Source organism: Tauraco erythrolophus, chromosome 3, assembly GCF_009769465.1.
Source record: "Tauraco erythrolophus isolate bTauEry1 chromosome 3, bTauEry1.pri, whole genome shotgun sequence".
NCBI classification, from domain to species: Eukaryota; Metazoa; Chordata; class Aves; order Musophagiformes; family Musophagidae; genus Tauraco; species Tauraco erythrolophus.
The window spans coordinates 95742234-95756846 of NC_141467.1; the positions used below are offsets into that span (position 1 = coordinate 95742234).

The window sequence follows — 14613 nt, forward strand, 5'->3', positions numbered from 1 at the left end:
ATTAATAATATCCAAACTGTTTTAACTTTCAAAATGAGCTTTAATTGAATTTGTGGAATCCCCTATGAGAAAAAAATGAGCTGGAAAGTAGGTGTCCAGTAAGTCAGTGGCAGAACTTGCAGGGAGGAAATGTTTCCTGGAGTGTTCTCATAGAGGACTCTTCTCATTAGATCGTATAATGAAGAAAAGGGTTTTTTTCCCCACTGATATGTCCAAACCCATAATTATACCTGCAGGTGCCTGTCTTCACCCCACCTTGATTGGAAGCATTCCCAGAAGCCCAGTGGATCAGATATGATGCCAGCCTGGACCTTCTCATCTGAGTACTCCTTGCAAGACTAGAGGCAGACAGTGGTTGTTCCCCACCAACTCTCTTAGGTGCTCCTTCTTCTAGCCATCACCTCTGTCTCCTCTGCCACTGTGTTAAACACCCAAGAAAAGATTCATAAGGCTTAGGGAAGATGTTGAGAAGGAGTTTTACTTCGATATAAGAGAACCTTCTCTTGGTGGAATTTGAGATGATGCCTGCAGAGAAAGTGGTCTGCTTGCTAAAGACCATATTGGAAGGGGATGTAAAAAAGTACAGCTGAAGAGGTTAATTCATTGTGGCTTTAGTACCTTCTAGCACTAGATAACTCTACTGAAACTGCACAAATGTAGTACTAAAGTAGAATAATTTTCTCTGTTTGGCTTCTCAGGGCTTAAAAACTGGAGGATTTCTTTCTGGTTTGAGCCTTAGTCCTTCCCTGTTGGGTCTATCGGGACCCAGCAAAGGGAGTGCAGCTTTGCTGTGAGCTCTGCACACCAGGTAGGGATGATGCAGAATCTGCTGCAGTGAGAACAAGAACAAACATCTCACCAGAGGGTGAATATAAGCATCACGCAAATCTGGACTGATTTCATCTGTCATCTCAAACAATGGCAGAGAAGATCCCTGTTTCATAAGATACCATCAGGTGCTCTAAATCTACAAGAAATATGCAAATAAAATGTTTCAGACAGGCTTTATGTCATTTTTTTGAACACTAGTCCAATCCACAGGTTATTCATGATAGTAGGATACAGTTTAATAAGTTTGTTTAGCTTGAAAGCAGCCTCCATCCATGTTTCCCTATTGTTTTATCAAGGCTTCATTAGTCTCATAGGTCTAGAGAGGTCTTGGATGGAGAGTAGAAGTGCAGCCATCACATAGGAGAGATCTCTTAATTAAGAGTAAAACGACTTTTCTCTGAATAGTAGTCTTGCAAGGTTGCAATCTTATTGCAAGATAAAAGGTAAGTGTTGGACTGATTTTTAAAGCTATTTAACTGCTTAGCTTCTGTGATGTTCTCTTCCCAGTTACTTTAAGCCTCTTTTTCCAGCTTCAGTCATAAGAAATTTTTTAAGAAATATTAACCTCCTTGCACAATAATTATTTTCAGATACGTATAACAGCATATGTGTGTGTGGTGGAGGAAGAGGCAGAGTGACAAAGTTATCTGAGAGACTCTTTATAGTTAAATGGTAATATTTGAGGGTTTAAAATGTTAGACAAATTTCAAGTAAAGATGAATTGCTGGTCACCAGTGGGGTTCCCCAGGGCTCAGAGCTGGGCCCGGTTCTGTTTAACATCTTTATCAATGACCTGGATGAGGGGATTGAATGTACCCTCAGTAAATTTGCGGACGACACCAAGCTGGGAGGCTGTGTCGATCTGCTCGAGGGTAGGGAGGCCCTTCAGAGGGATTTGAACAGACTGGATCGTTGGGCTGAGGCCAATGGCATGAGCTTTAATAAGGCCAAGTGCAGAGTCCTTCACTTGGGTATAAAAACCCCAAGCATCGCTATAGGCTTGGGGAGGAGTGGCTGGAGAGCTGCCTGGCGGAGAAGGACCTGGGGGTGTTGGTTGACTACCGGCTTGATATGAGCCAGCAGTGTGCCCAGGTGGCCAAAAAGGCCAATGGGATACTGGCGTGTATCAAGAATAGTGTGACCAGCAGGAGCAGGGAAGTGATCCTGCCCCTGTACTCGGCACTGGTGAGGCCGCACCTGGAATATTGTGTCCAGTTTTGGGCCCCTCGCTTTAAGAGAGATATTGAGCTCCTGGAGCGAGTCCAAAGAAGGGCAACTAAACTGGTCAAGGGGCTGGAAAATAAAACTTATGGGGAGCGGCTGAGGGAGTTGGGGCTGTTTAGCCTGGAGAAGAGGAGGCTGAGGGGAGACCTGATTACGGCCTACAAATACTTGAGAAGGGATGGTGGGGAGGTGGGGGAAGGGCTCTTTACATTAGTGATGGGTGATAGAACAAGAGGAAATGGCTATAAGCTTAGTCAGGGGAGATTCAGATTGGATGTTAGAAAGAATTTCTTCTCTGAAAGGGTTGTCAGCCACTGGAATAGGCTGTCCAGGGAGGTGGTTGAGTCCCCATCCCTGGATGTGTTTAAGAATAGGGTGGATGATCTACTTGGGGATATGGTTTAATGGGGGATTAGGGACAGTTGGACTGGATGATCTCTAAGGTCTTTTCCAACCTAGAAAACCTGTGAAATCTATGAAATCTATGAAAGAGCAGATGAGGAGACCAGGGCACTTTCACAACATTTTCACAATGAGGGAAATAACATGTTCATTGTTTTCAAAAGTTTTGCAGTAGCTAGTTAAGAGAGTAAGTTATACTTTCTATTTTCATTGCCCAGATATGATGAAAGCAGAATTACCTGCTATGTTCTTACAATAAAATCAAGGTAAAAAGGATGACAATGTTTTTGAAGTGGTTATTAACAAAGTACAGCACTGAGTGTCAACCTTTTAGAAACACATAGATATCAGATCAAAATATTGACCTAAAATTTCAGGTAGTGGAAAGTGATGGTATTATTGAAACGAAATAGACTTAAGGAAACTGATAACCTCATTTTTGTTATTTATTCATAATTACAATGTGTTGAAAAAGAAAAGAGGACATTTTGTGGCTGCCATTTTTGGTTGGTGAATATAACTACATATCTTAGGCACAAGAGCTAACCAAATTTCATTAGAAAATATTTAAATTAATTATTTGATCAATAATGGGTAAACTAAGACTGTTTTTGCAACACACTATTTTGTCTGTGCTACCTTCTCTAGCTTGCTTCAGACATTTCTGGCTTTCTATGCTATATTTTTTCTACTACTCATCAGCAGTCAAGTCTTATTTAACTAAGCCAAGTACTGAAATGTTTTAGGTCTTCACCAAAATCCTAATTTTGTAAGGAAAATTGGGAAAGAAGTAGACACAGATGTTCCCTCAGTGTCACAGAGTGCTGGGATTTCCAAATGGTGTCACACAGATAATGCCTTAGAGTTAAGTGCATAAACATCATTAGCAGTGACTGCTGGAGTGATTCTCCATTGTATCACTTTATTGATACAATGTGTTCACTTTATTAATAGAGTGATTAGAGTTAGAAAATTCATTGCAAATGAAAATGCTAATATGTACTTCTTAACAACTCCAGGTGCTTAAAAATAAAAAAAAATAATAATAATTTAAAAACAATCAGATCCTTAATGAATTAGTCACTTTTGAAAATACAACTAAAACTCCTAACTTTCTGAAATACTTAGGAAAATTTTAGTCAAAAGTCTTGTTGAGAGTAAATAGTGATGGGGGAGGAAGGATGAAAAAAGATGTAGGAGCTTAATTGTATAAAGTTTTAGAAACATGGAAACTGAAAATTAAGTCACTTAAAAGCTTTGAAAAACTTTGGCCAGGCTCCTTAAAGTCTTTTCCATCATACTGGTCTGCACTTCACCCTCTTCCTTCCTGTGCAGTAAGTGTAATGGATTGCAGTTACTGCAGAAGCTGAACTTGCACCTGAGGATATTTTCTGTGGACAACGAACCGAGGGAACTAATGCAAATTTACAGAGACCATACATGGCACACAGATATTTCTACAGCATAAAATGGCTTTAACTGTCAAACTGGAAAACTCCACAGCGATGCTGAAACAGAGCAAGGATTCCTTAAAAAAAAACTTTCCTGAAAACTGCTTAAAAGAAAGAGATCATAAACTGCTGGAACATAATGGCATCTGTAAAACAAACTATGACATCTAACTATCCAAATTTCAACTCAGAGTAGCAAAAAAACAACAGAAAAGAGATTTTTTTCCCCTAGTGGGATTTCGGTAGGTTCACTTTCTATTTTTATCACGCTCTACAAAAAACATGATGGTACATGAATCAATGAAATTGCTTTCACTGAAAAAAATTCAGCTCATGTATATGAAATTTATGAGGAAATACAGAATTATCTTTTGCTTTCCACCACATGGCAGAAATTGATACTGTAGAAACTTTACATTTTTATTCCAGAAAATCTGCAAATTCTCGTTAGAGGATTGCTAAAAATCTCTGAAACCCAAACAGGTCCTTACTTATTAGTACTATTTCCTTGTACAGCTCACATGTCTGATGGTACCTCTCACTTGTCTCTGAAACATAGATTATAGAATGTTTGGCTCACAATTAGGTGACTTTCCATGACTGGCTCTTTTAGGCATTGCGCAATAATGAATAATGATAACAATAGCATTTATGTTTATTAGAATGGATGATTAGAGATGAGAAATCTAAGGAATGTTGAGAAATTGGAAGGGTCATTTTGAGAGTGCAGAAACTTGATTTCTTAGTTTAACATTAAGAAGTAATAAGATTTTTACATTCATATGAACTACAGATCCCCTGTATCACGGAATATACATCTTCAAGACAGAAAAATGCTAGCAGTCACTGAATTACTGCCTGTAGACACTGACCAAGTGAACAGGAACAAGCTACTGAAGAAAAACAGTCACCTAAAATGTGACATTGCCAGTCTTCTTCAAGAAGGTATGTTTAGAAATTGCTTAGATAAGCCACTACTTCAGAAGAAAAGGGAAAGAATAGAAGACTGAGAGGAAACAGGTTCTCCATTCCTCAAGATATTCCAGTATTGGAATATTTTGTTGTTGTTGTTGTCCCAAATAAAAGTGAAAAGCTGAAAAGTATATTACATGTATTATCTGTATATATTTGTAAGTGTACATTGTAACACAGTTTCAAAGTTATTACAGAATTAATTGGAACTATTTCAAAATGTTTTGTTCCTAAATTTTGGGTTAGCTTATCCTTAAATCTGGTTTTAGAAGAGATCTTTCGTTTGATGTCCTGATATCTGTATTTTTCTCTTGTGGACATTATCCTTGGCCTGAATACATTTTCCATTATGCATTTCCAGCCATATGATGCCTATGACACACTACTTTGTTTGGTTATGGGCGAATCTCAATTGCAGTGAGGTAATTCTCCAGGAAGTTCTGCCTTCTGGGGACAGCACAGCCCTGAAGTCTTGCAAGGCACTGGGCCAAGGCAAAATGCACAGTTCAACACTGATTGATTAAAAACAAATACTTCAGCTCCAACCCCTACTTCCCCCCTCACCAGAAAAAAAGATCTGAATTTTTCAAACCCAACCAAATGGAAACATTCTGTCTTCATTTTCCTAATAGAAAATAAAATTTCAACAAAATTGAGTTTCTCAAAAAAAATGTTGTCTTTGTAGAAATTTCATTTTCTTTGAGAAAATAAAATAGTTCTAATAGAAAATCCTCAGAATCATCTGGAACAGGGAAATCTTTTGTTACTACTGTTTTATAAAGACTTTTACAATGAACTCTACAAAACAATGATCAAAGTAAAGTTGACAGAATATTAGTTTATAAAAGATTACACAAGAAGAGAAGTGCAAAAATACCCCCAAAGCACAAAAAACCCCAAAAGCCATAAAAATGTGGTCCTACAGTTAAAATGAGAACAAAACATTCTAGATAGCATTCTAGATAGCTTCTTCAGTCAGCAATGTCTGGAGAGATGTTCTGGCATAGTTAACTTGCATTACTCAGCACGGTCACGCATTCATACAGAGTCATTAGTCAGAAAAGTCTCGAATATGACATCTTCCTAGATCTCTGTATAAGAGCATGGCTTTCTAGAAGTCATTGAAATAAAAATGAGAAGCAATACACCTATTTATACAACAGGACAAAATTAATTACTAAGTTCATTTGAGAACGAAATAACACTATTTTTTATATAGAGAGAGATGCATATATATATATACACATAGGTTGTATTTTGATCTTAATGCAAGTTTTTAAACTGCAGGTGAACCTTCTGATACTTCAGTGAGAATGTAAAATATGTATAGCATGCTATATCTCGTTTCTGCTCCCTTGGTACAAAATAATAAGCAGTAAACATTCTTATTCAATGCCTCTTATTCTGGATTGGAAAAGATGATGTATCTAAGAACAACCGTACCTGTTTGGATCAAAAGTTCACCTAAACCAGTATCCTATTGCACACAATGGCTAAAAGGAGATTTTTAGAGAAGAATTTAAGAACAGAGAAAGCATATGGTGATACTTCCCTCCAGTGGCCTCCAAGCTCCAAAAATTCATCTGAGAGCCAGAGGCAATGTTTCGGTATTTTCTCTGCTCAGATAGAGTTCACTTCCATGAACTTGCTTAGTTTTAATTTGACTGATACAAGTTTTAGTATTCACAACACTCTGAAACATGAAGTTCCCCATCTTAACCCCTCTTATGTAAAGAACCATTTTTAAGCACCTGCCAGTTGGTGTGTCATTCGATGGCCTCTTCTTGCATGGGAAAGGAGAATGAACAGCCATTCTCTATTCATCCTGTTTCCTGGCAAAAATCTTTAAGATGTCATATCAGATCGATACACAGCAGCAAAATAACAGCATGAAACTCACTTAACCTGGACAAATCAGGTGGCATCACATTGGAGTCAGCGAGGCTACGAAAGCCTGGTCTCGTCCAATTATCAATTCCAGTTAATACAAAAATAGGATTGTTTCTCCAATACCTGTCGCTGATTTTCTGTCTCTAGTCTCAGTCTGGCTTCTACACATCTTCTGGTCTCCAAGAAGGCTTGACGTTGTGCTCTGTCTGATAGGTAGCTAATGAAGATTCCTGCAGTGTTCATACACATAAATAACACTGCCTGAGCCGCTATCTGCAATGAACAACAGATAGGATTGAATCAGACAGGAGAAGCAAAAACATATGCTTAGAGAAAGAGAGACAGAGGGAGAGAAAACAACTGTTCTGCAGTCAGGTAGGCTGTAAAACTAAATGGTTAGGAAAGTTTGCATAAAAGAATCTCTTGGATCTTAATTAGAGGCATCAAACGTGTAAATTCTCTCTGCCTTGAGGAAGAAATATGCAGTATTTGTAGGCATTAAACTCTAGTTGAACCACAAACCATGTTTCCAAGAACTGACTCACAGGGCTATAGTCAGGAATAATTACAAACATAATTAACAATTTGTTTTTGCACTGCCTCTTCTGTAAAAGCAACTTTGTGCTTTGTTTCATGGCTTAGTTCAAGAGGAAAGCCATACTAAGGAAAACAGTGTCAGTTAGCTAAGAATTGCTATCAGTGATAAGTTATTCTGTTGTTATTGACCAAATTAAATAAATTCATTTTCACCTGATGCCAAAGCACAAGCTTGCACAATCTGAATCCTGAACTATTCCACAGGGGAAGCTGAAAGGATAACCAAATTCTTGCATAGCCCTTGGATGTGTACACACACCTTTTCTTTGCTGAGGCCTGCGTAAGAGCTGCACTCTTTTTCCTTGTAGGAGATGTGTCACAGCTTCTTCCTTTGCAATATGAGCTTAAAAGAGCCAAATGGGAGTGAATCCCTGGGCAGTGTACATTCCAGTGGCTTATTTGTTTTTCGACACACATTTCTTTGTGCTGTGTGTGTTTGTAAGGCAGAGCACATCAATGCCATTGAAGCAAGGACTGTTTGGGAAATAAAGCAGCTTATAATATTTGCATGCGCTAGAGACAGAACACAGACCTGCATTTTTAGCAGCTTTATCCAACGCTTCATCCCTGTTATAGGTTGAAAATTCATAGAATCATAGAACGGTTTGAGTTGGAAGGGATCTTAAAGATCATCTAGTTCCAACCTCCCTGCCACCCTTGCCATGGGCAGGGACATCTTCCACTAGATCAGGTTGCTCAAAGCCTCAAGATCAGGTTTCTCAAAGCCTCAATTCATGTGAATTGTCATGTCATGTCAAATTCATGTGAACTCCTCCCAGTTCCCACTTCATCCTGCCTTTTTCTGATTTGTGACAGGGTCAAGAGTGAAAAATAAGTCCAGAAGTCATTAAAATTCCAGAAATGCAGCATGTAGGGCCAAACTGCTCTGACTGCTACCTTAACTAGAGAAGCCATCAGGGCACAGTGAACCAGCTGAAAGTCTGTAAACTGCAGCTCCCCATCCTACCAATGTGTTCCAGTTACAGTCACTGTTGTGATGAGGTCCCACTTGAGTGCATCCTGTCTTGTGGGATCACACCTCTGTCCCAGTGGCACACTAGCCATGGAGCAGGAGAGGGGTACATTACCCTGTGGCCACATTGCCTGACCAGCAGAACTGACAGTTATTGACCATAAAGCTATGGGTGATACCTACAGGATCATAACAACATCAGAACAGTCAGATTGTTTGGCCTGGAGAAGAGAAGGCTCTGGGGAAACCTTCTAGCAGCCTTCCAGTACCTGAAGCGGGCCTACGAGAAAGCTATAGAAGGACTTCTTGCAATGGCATGTAGTGATAGGACAAGGGGCAATGGATTTAAACTGAAAAAGGGCAGATTTAGATTACATCTAAGGAAAAAATTCTTCACTATGAGAGTGGTGAGGCACTGGAAGAGGTTACCCAGAGAAGTTGTGGATGCCTCATCCCTGGAAGTGTTCCTGGAAGTGTTCCGGGTTGGATGAGGTTTTGAGCAACCTGGTGTAGGGGAAGGATTTCTCTGCCCATGGCAGAGGGGTTGGAACTAGATGATCTTTAAGGTCCCTTCCAACCCAAATAATTCTATGATTCTATGCCAGGAGAGATCAAGTGTTCATCATTCTGGATCCTGTCTCTGATAGCGGACAACATAGAGTGCCCCAGTGGGAGAACAAGGATAAAACAGTAGATACAAGTACGAGATATAAAACAATCTCGAACACTCCAGCAATCTATGGTTGCAGAATGTTGTGGGCCAGAGGTTGCATTTTTGTAGTATTATCTGATAATCGGTCTCCCTTAAATCAAAGTGTTGCTTGTCCTGAAAGAAGAGATAAGACATTTAACAAAACTCCCTGATCTCCTTGTGATGTTGTGCCTCAGATCTGCAGCTCTCACTCCTCTCATTCATGTGGGTTTGAAAGTGAGATTTGATATCAAACCAAATGCATCTGGCAGAAACTTCAGCTTTGTATGTTCCCATATTTCTGAATCTGGAGTATTGTTCTATGATAGTACAGAGAGTTCATTTACAATTTGCATGCCATGATTAAATAAGAAGGCATATCCTGGCTCCAGCTGAAGTTTTGTTTAACCTTTGTCAGTAACAGACATCTAGGTAAAGCTTGTGAGAAATAGGGCATGATTAGCATGACCTTTGCATTTTCCTGGCTTCCAGGATCCTGTGGTTTACAGTACCTCAAAGCTGGAGGTGGCAGACTCTATCCTCCTGCTTAACTTTTTCTGATACCTCTCTGAAGTTAATAGTACCTTTGGCCCCTATGGCATTCAATGACAGAGATTTTTACAATTTAATTAGGCATTTTGCGATAAAAATATTTCCTTTTGTTTGCTTTAATTCACAGCCTTAGCATTTTTTTGAGCACCGCATCATGCTTATAATATGAGAAATGGCAACTAATAATTTTCAATTGATCTTGCTCTCACTATTCCTGATTTTACTGACTTATAGCATTACCCCTCTCAGTCTTTTATTTTTTAAAAGGGAGGAATTTGAGACTATTTCGTCTCACTGCATTTATCACTATTCAGCCTCTGGGCTTACTGCTTTTTCCCTGTTATCTCCCTTATCCTCTTTCACTGGAGACAGGTTGCCCCAGACCAGGCAGCTTCCCCCAGATGCTTTCCACCTTTGCTCCAAGATAAAACAGAGAATGCAGTAATTCAGCCCATGAGATAACTCCGTTCTGGTGCGGGCTACTAAGAAGCGTATGATGAGCTGACATGAGATAAGACCAGGTCAGAATTACAATGTTCAGCAGGACAGCTGAAATTGGCTGTGGGTGGCTGGAGGAGTCAACATTTCATAGCTTTTTGACTGACTTGAAGATCATCAATGCTCACACACTGAGAAAGCTAGGCTATAGGATGAAAAAAAGAAAAGCCTTTGACAATATTTGAAATGTGGATTTCAACAGTCAAAGCAGTGGCCAGGTGCTCTCATTTGCTTGCAAATTCAATTGCAAGCTCCTCATGAGCCCAGTTCAGTCACCCGTCTCCACTAATACTCAGGACCAGTGCCACTCAACTTCAGCAGATCTCCTTAGAGTGAATGCAGTAGAATTTGGCCTTCGATTAGATTTCATGAGCACATAATTTCATTTGGACAAAGGGAATTATGGAAAACATGTTACAGGTAAAACAACAACTTACTCAGAGGCAGAATCTGCTTTTCTTACGCATATTAGCCTGATTGAAATCAATCTAAAGAGTAAAGTGCTATGCCTTGCAAGGATATTAATCTGTGGCTCTTGTTAATAAAAGAATAAAAAAGACATGTAAGACTTGAGTGTTTCATTGCCTCTCCTTTTTCCTACAGCTTACTGTGGCCATTTCCAGAAGTTTAGCAGGATTTTCTACCGCCTATCAGGGCCACGAGCCAGGACTGACTCCGATTTTATAAGACATAGACAGTTTCATATCTGTTTGACTGACCTGAAGATGATCAATGCTCACACAGTAGGAAATCTGAGGTATACCATGAAAAAAAGAAAATCTTTCACAACATTTATAAGCTCTTTAGTCTATTAGTACCTTGTACAGCACTCAAAGAAGCAACTGTAGCAGAGACAGCAAGTGACTTGAAAAGCCATGAGTGATATGTTTTGATGTTAAATAGGGTTCTGGGGAGGTCTGCTTCTCAAATATTTAAAAAATGCAAACAAAAAGGTACCCATCACCATGCTGCTTGGGAATATCTGTGTAACGGGATGAGCACTGTCCCTACTGAATCTGCAGTTGCACATAATTGCATAATAGGATGAACAGAGCTAAAGAAAGTTTCTTGATGAGATCATGCAGGTAGTTAGAAGCAGCTGTTAAAATGTTTACTTTGAAACTCTGTTTCTCATGTTTCTCATAGGACATGATTAAGAGCTTAGTTCCCAGAGAAATCACTTTATAAATAAATTTATATTTATAAAGTGTCCTTTATACAGGAACCTTGGAGCCCTTTGAAAAATTTGTATGCCAAAAACAAAGGCAAGAAAAGGAGAGGATGCAGGTCAGACAAGACAGCTAAGTTTAAGTGTAATCAGTAAACACTGATTCAAATAGTTTCATTTTTATCTATCACTCATTGTATAAAAAGGGCTTTTCCAAGACAGCTGAAACCAAGATAACACTTTGCATGGATTTGAGAACCACCAGATCTCAGACAAAGAAACAATTAAAAGGCACTGGACACAGCTGGTCAGGAAGAAGTATTGATCAAAATATGTACAGTGTAATAATGTAAGAAAAAAGGAAAAAGAAAATTCATTGAAAAGACAACAAAGTAGCTCTCAAGTCTGTCTGCAAAGTGGTAGGTGAACCACAGCCGCAGGCAGCTTATGAAGACAGAACCGAATGTAGCTCAGGAAACAGGAAATTCAGAAGGATACAGGTGAGTTAGTGAGAGCAGAGCTGGGCTAAGTATAACAACAGAGATTTGTAGGCACTTCTGCTATTAAGAGCACCTAATCGAGTTTGCCGTGATTTGGAGTTTACACAGATTCCTGTGAGCATACGAACAACTGGGAGGGAGTTAGAGTAGGGTTTGCGAATGCCAGAAATTTTAAAACTTCAAAAACCATAACTGAGGTGTGTTTTAATCTTGCCACAAGTTTCCCCTTGGAAAAGGTGCAATTATCCATCAGGGACAATTATACAAAGCCATAAGGCCATCTGTAGAGTCTCCAAATTCAGTACTTTCTAAGGTCTGCCAGTAATAGACATTTATGGAGTGTGTAGTGATTGAGTTCAGCTCTTCCAAAGAGCCAGTAACCTGAGGAATAGTGCATCCTTAGGAAATTCAACAAACACAACAGATTGGAAATAGGTTGATTGATAGCTAGCCCTAAAAGATAATAACTGTCACAGACAGTCTTCATCATGAATAGTTGAACCAATGCTAGCATACATTCACATGGAAAGCACAGTGGAGGTGGAAGAGAGAAAGCTGAAAAAGTTTAGAAACAATTCTGAAATCCAGGAGGACAGTGAACTTCTGTGTTACTACCTCAACTGCAGAAAGAAACCCTAGTGTCCTCTGCAGAAATAAACCTGCTGTTAACCTCTTCAGCAGGTAATTTTGTTCTGCTGCGTAGAAATAAAGCCGTGCTGGGGCTGATCTTTCCAAAACACATCTGAAAAGTAAATAAATGGTTTTCAATCTAATCTCCAGTTGGACATCCTCAAGGCAGATCAGTCTTAAAGAGTAGGAATTTCATTAATTCCTGAAATTAGCCTGTGGGGAATTATTTAATTCTTTTCCTATTTTGCTTTCTAATTTTGGATTGGCTTCAACAACGGATTAGAGTAGTTCTTGTCTGTTTCGGGAAAACTGGGAAAGTAAAGCTGTTGTGCTTCTTTAAGAGTGTTTTCAGCAAGTGCCGCACAAAGAACTGGTTGCTATGGTAATTATTATTGGTTAATTAGGTTTGGAGAAGCATTTTGATTCATCATTAGTTGTTTAACTAAAAATAGCAGCTCAACACGAGGTTGTTTTTTGTAACTAAAATGCCTCAGAAACCCCTTTGCCCTCTCTGCCTTCTCTATCACTCCCTTCCTTAGATTACTTTGAGGGAAAATAACTTATGCTCTTGTAGGAACCGATCACCAGGAATGAACGGAGGGTTTCATGGGAAGCGTGGGATTTGAGACCAAAATGCTTTACTTAGTATAGATTAGGAACATCTGGCAGCACAGACTCTACCACTTTCTCCCTGCTGGGCTGCAGCAAGCCTCTATCTCCAGCTGAGACCATGATTTTATGAATCAAAGCTCCTGGCAGCAAAACTCGTAAGTACCTGTATCTCTGTACTGCCTCTTGCCCACCTTGATCCCTCAGCACAGCTTCCCCTTTGTCGTGCCAGATCAATTATTTGTGGGACCATACTGTGAACTATATTAGGGAACTTGGCCAACTTAAAAAAAACCTCAAGCATTTGGCATTGGCAGTGATTTTCCTAGCTAGAGCAGTTGTCTGATTGAGTTCACAGCACAGCCTCCATAGGGAGAGGAAGCACATGAACATTCATAGTTGGCACTGCTGCCAACTCATTAAACTGAAATCATTGCTGCCTTATTGTTAAATCACCTTGTAAGGAGTTTTTTTATTCCCCAGGTTCACTCCTCCTGACTTCTTCTGGATCTAACTGCTAAATGCCAATGGCCATGGTGAAGGTTTTTTTGTTTGTTTTCGATTGTGGGTGCTTCTTCATCAACATTTATTAGAAACCAACCTGTTCCACAAAGGTGCCCAAACTGCTGCCTTGGTTTTCCAGAAAGCTCATCTGTCCCTCATCCTCTATATTGTTCAATGCATAAGTACAAAAGCTGCTTAACTCCTACTCACAGCTGAAGTGAGCACTAACTCCTTTATTTGATCTACATATACATATTTTTCTGAAAGTTAGGAATACACTATACACCTGAGAAGACATGGATGGAGAAAGGTATATTTTTTATTCATGGTAAATTTAGTCAAGCACAGACTACAACAGTTAAGAGCAATGCTTTACCTCACCCACTCCTGCTTTGCTAAATGTGAAAGGAGCCATTTGTATCAGTGTCACCTCCTGATTTTGTGTTTAGAACCCAGTTGTGTGGCTCAGCTGTGCACAGCTCCCATGGGAACATTGCCTGATCCTTCAAAAACTCAGATCTTATTCATGCCTCTATGAGAGCTGAGATCTTTTAAGAAGGCTAGTCTTGCTGCTTCCAGAGCAGGCATTGGAGTACTTTACTATGTACTTAGGGACACAGTCTGGCCTTTAATGTACATAAAATCTGTAGCCTGCAAGGCAGGTTGGCATTATCCAAACACAGGGTGTATCCCAAGGAATTATTAGTTTAACCTCAATGAGAGAAACTGGTCTCAGATACTGTTTTCTCCGTCCTATTGCAGAATACCCTAACATGCCTATTGCTCCTGCAACTGCTAATCATTTAGAAAACAAAGACCATTTTCCCTCTGAACAATGACATATTTACATAAAATCAATTGTTCTAGTTCAGGACAGAATTAAGAAATATTCAGAACAAGAGTTTAATTTGATGTTAGAAAAATAGCTATTTCTTTCTTGCTCTTATTTTTACTGAATCCATTAGAAATGTAGAAAATGGAATTTCTGATTAAGTTATTCATAGGTAGCTCAAATCATACAATTTGGTAAGTCAGCTATCAACTAAGGCAAGAGGTTTGCAACACGGTGTGGTACAAGAAATCTTTCAGGAAGATCATATCATATCATATCATATTATATC

At 39.3% G+C, this 14613-nt stretch overlaps 1 protein-coding gene across 1 annotated transcript in view; it reads right to left on the reverse strand.

Annotated features, from left to right (window-relative positions):
- Positions 1–14613, reverse strand: part of ADCY8 (adenylate cyclase 8) — a 131891-nt gene that overhangs the window by 94908 nt on the left and 22370 nt on the right. The window contains exon 2 of the mRNA XM_086609564.1: positions 6894–7043. Coding sequence (XP_086465690.1) covers positions 6894–7043 — 150 coding nt within the window. The remainder of the gene's footprint in view (positions 1–6893; positions 7044–14613) is intronic.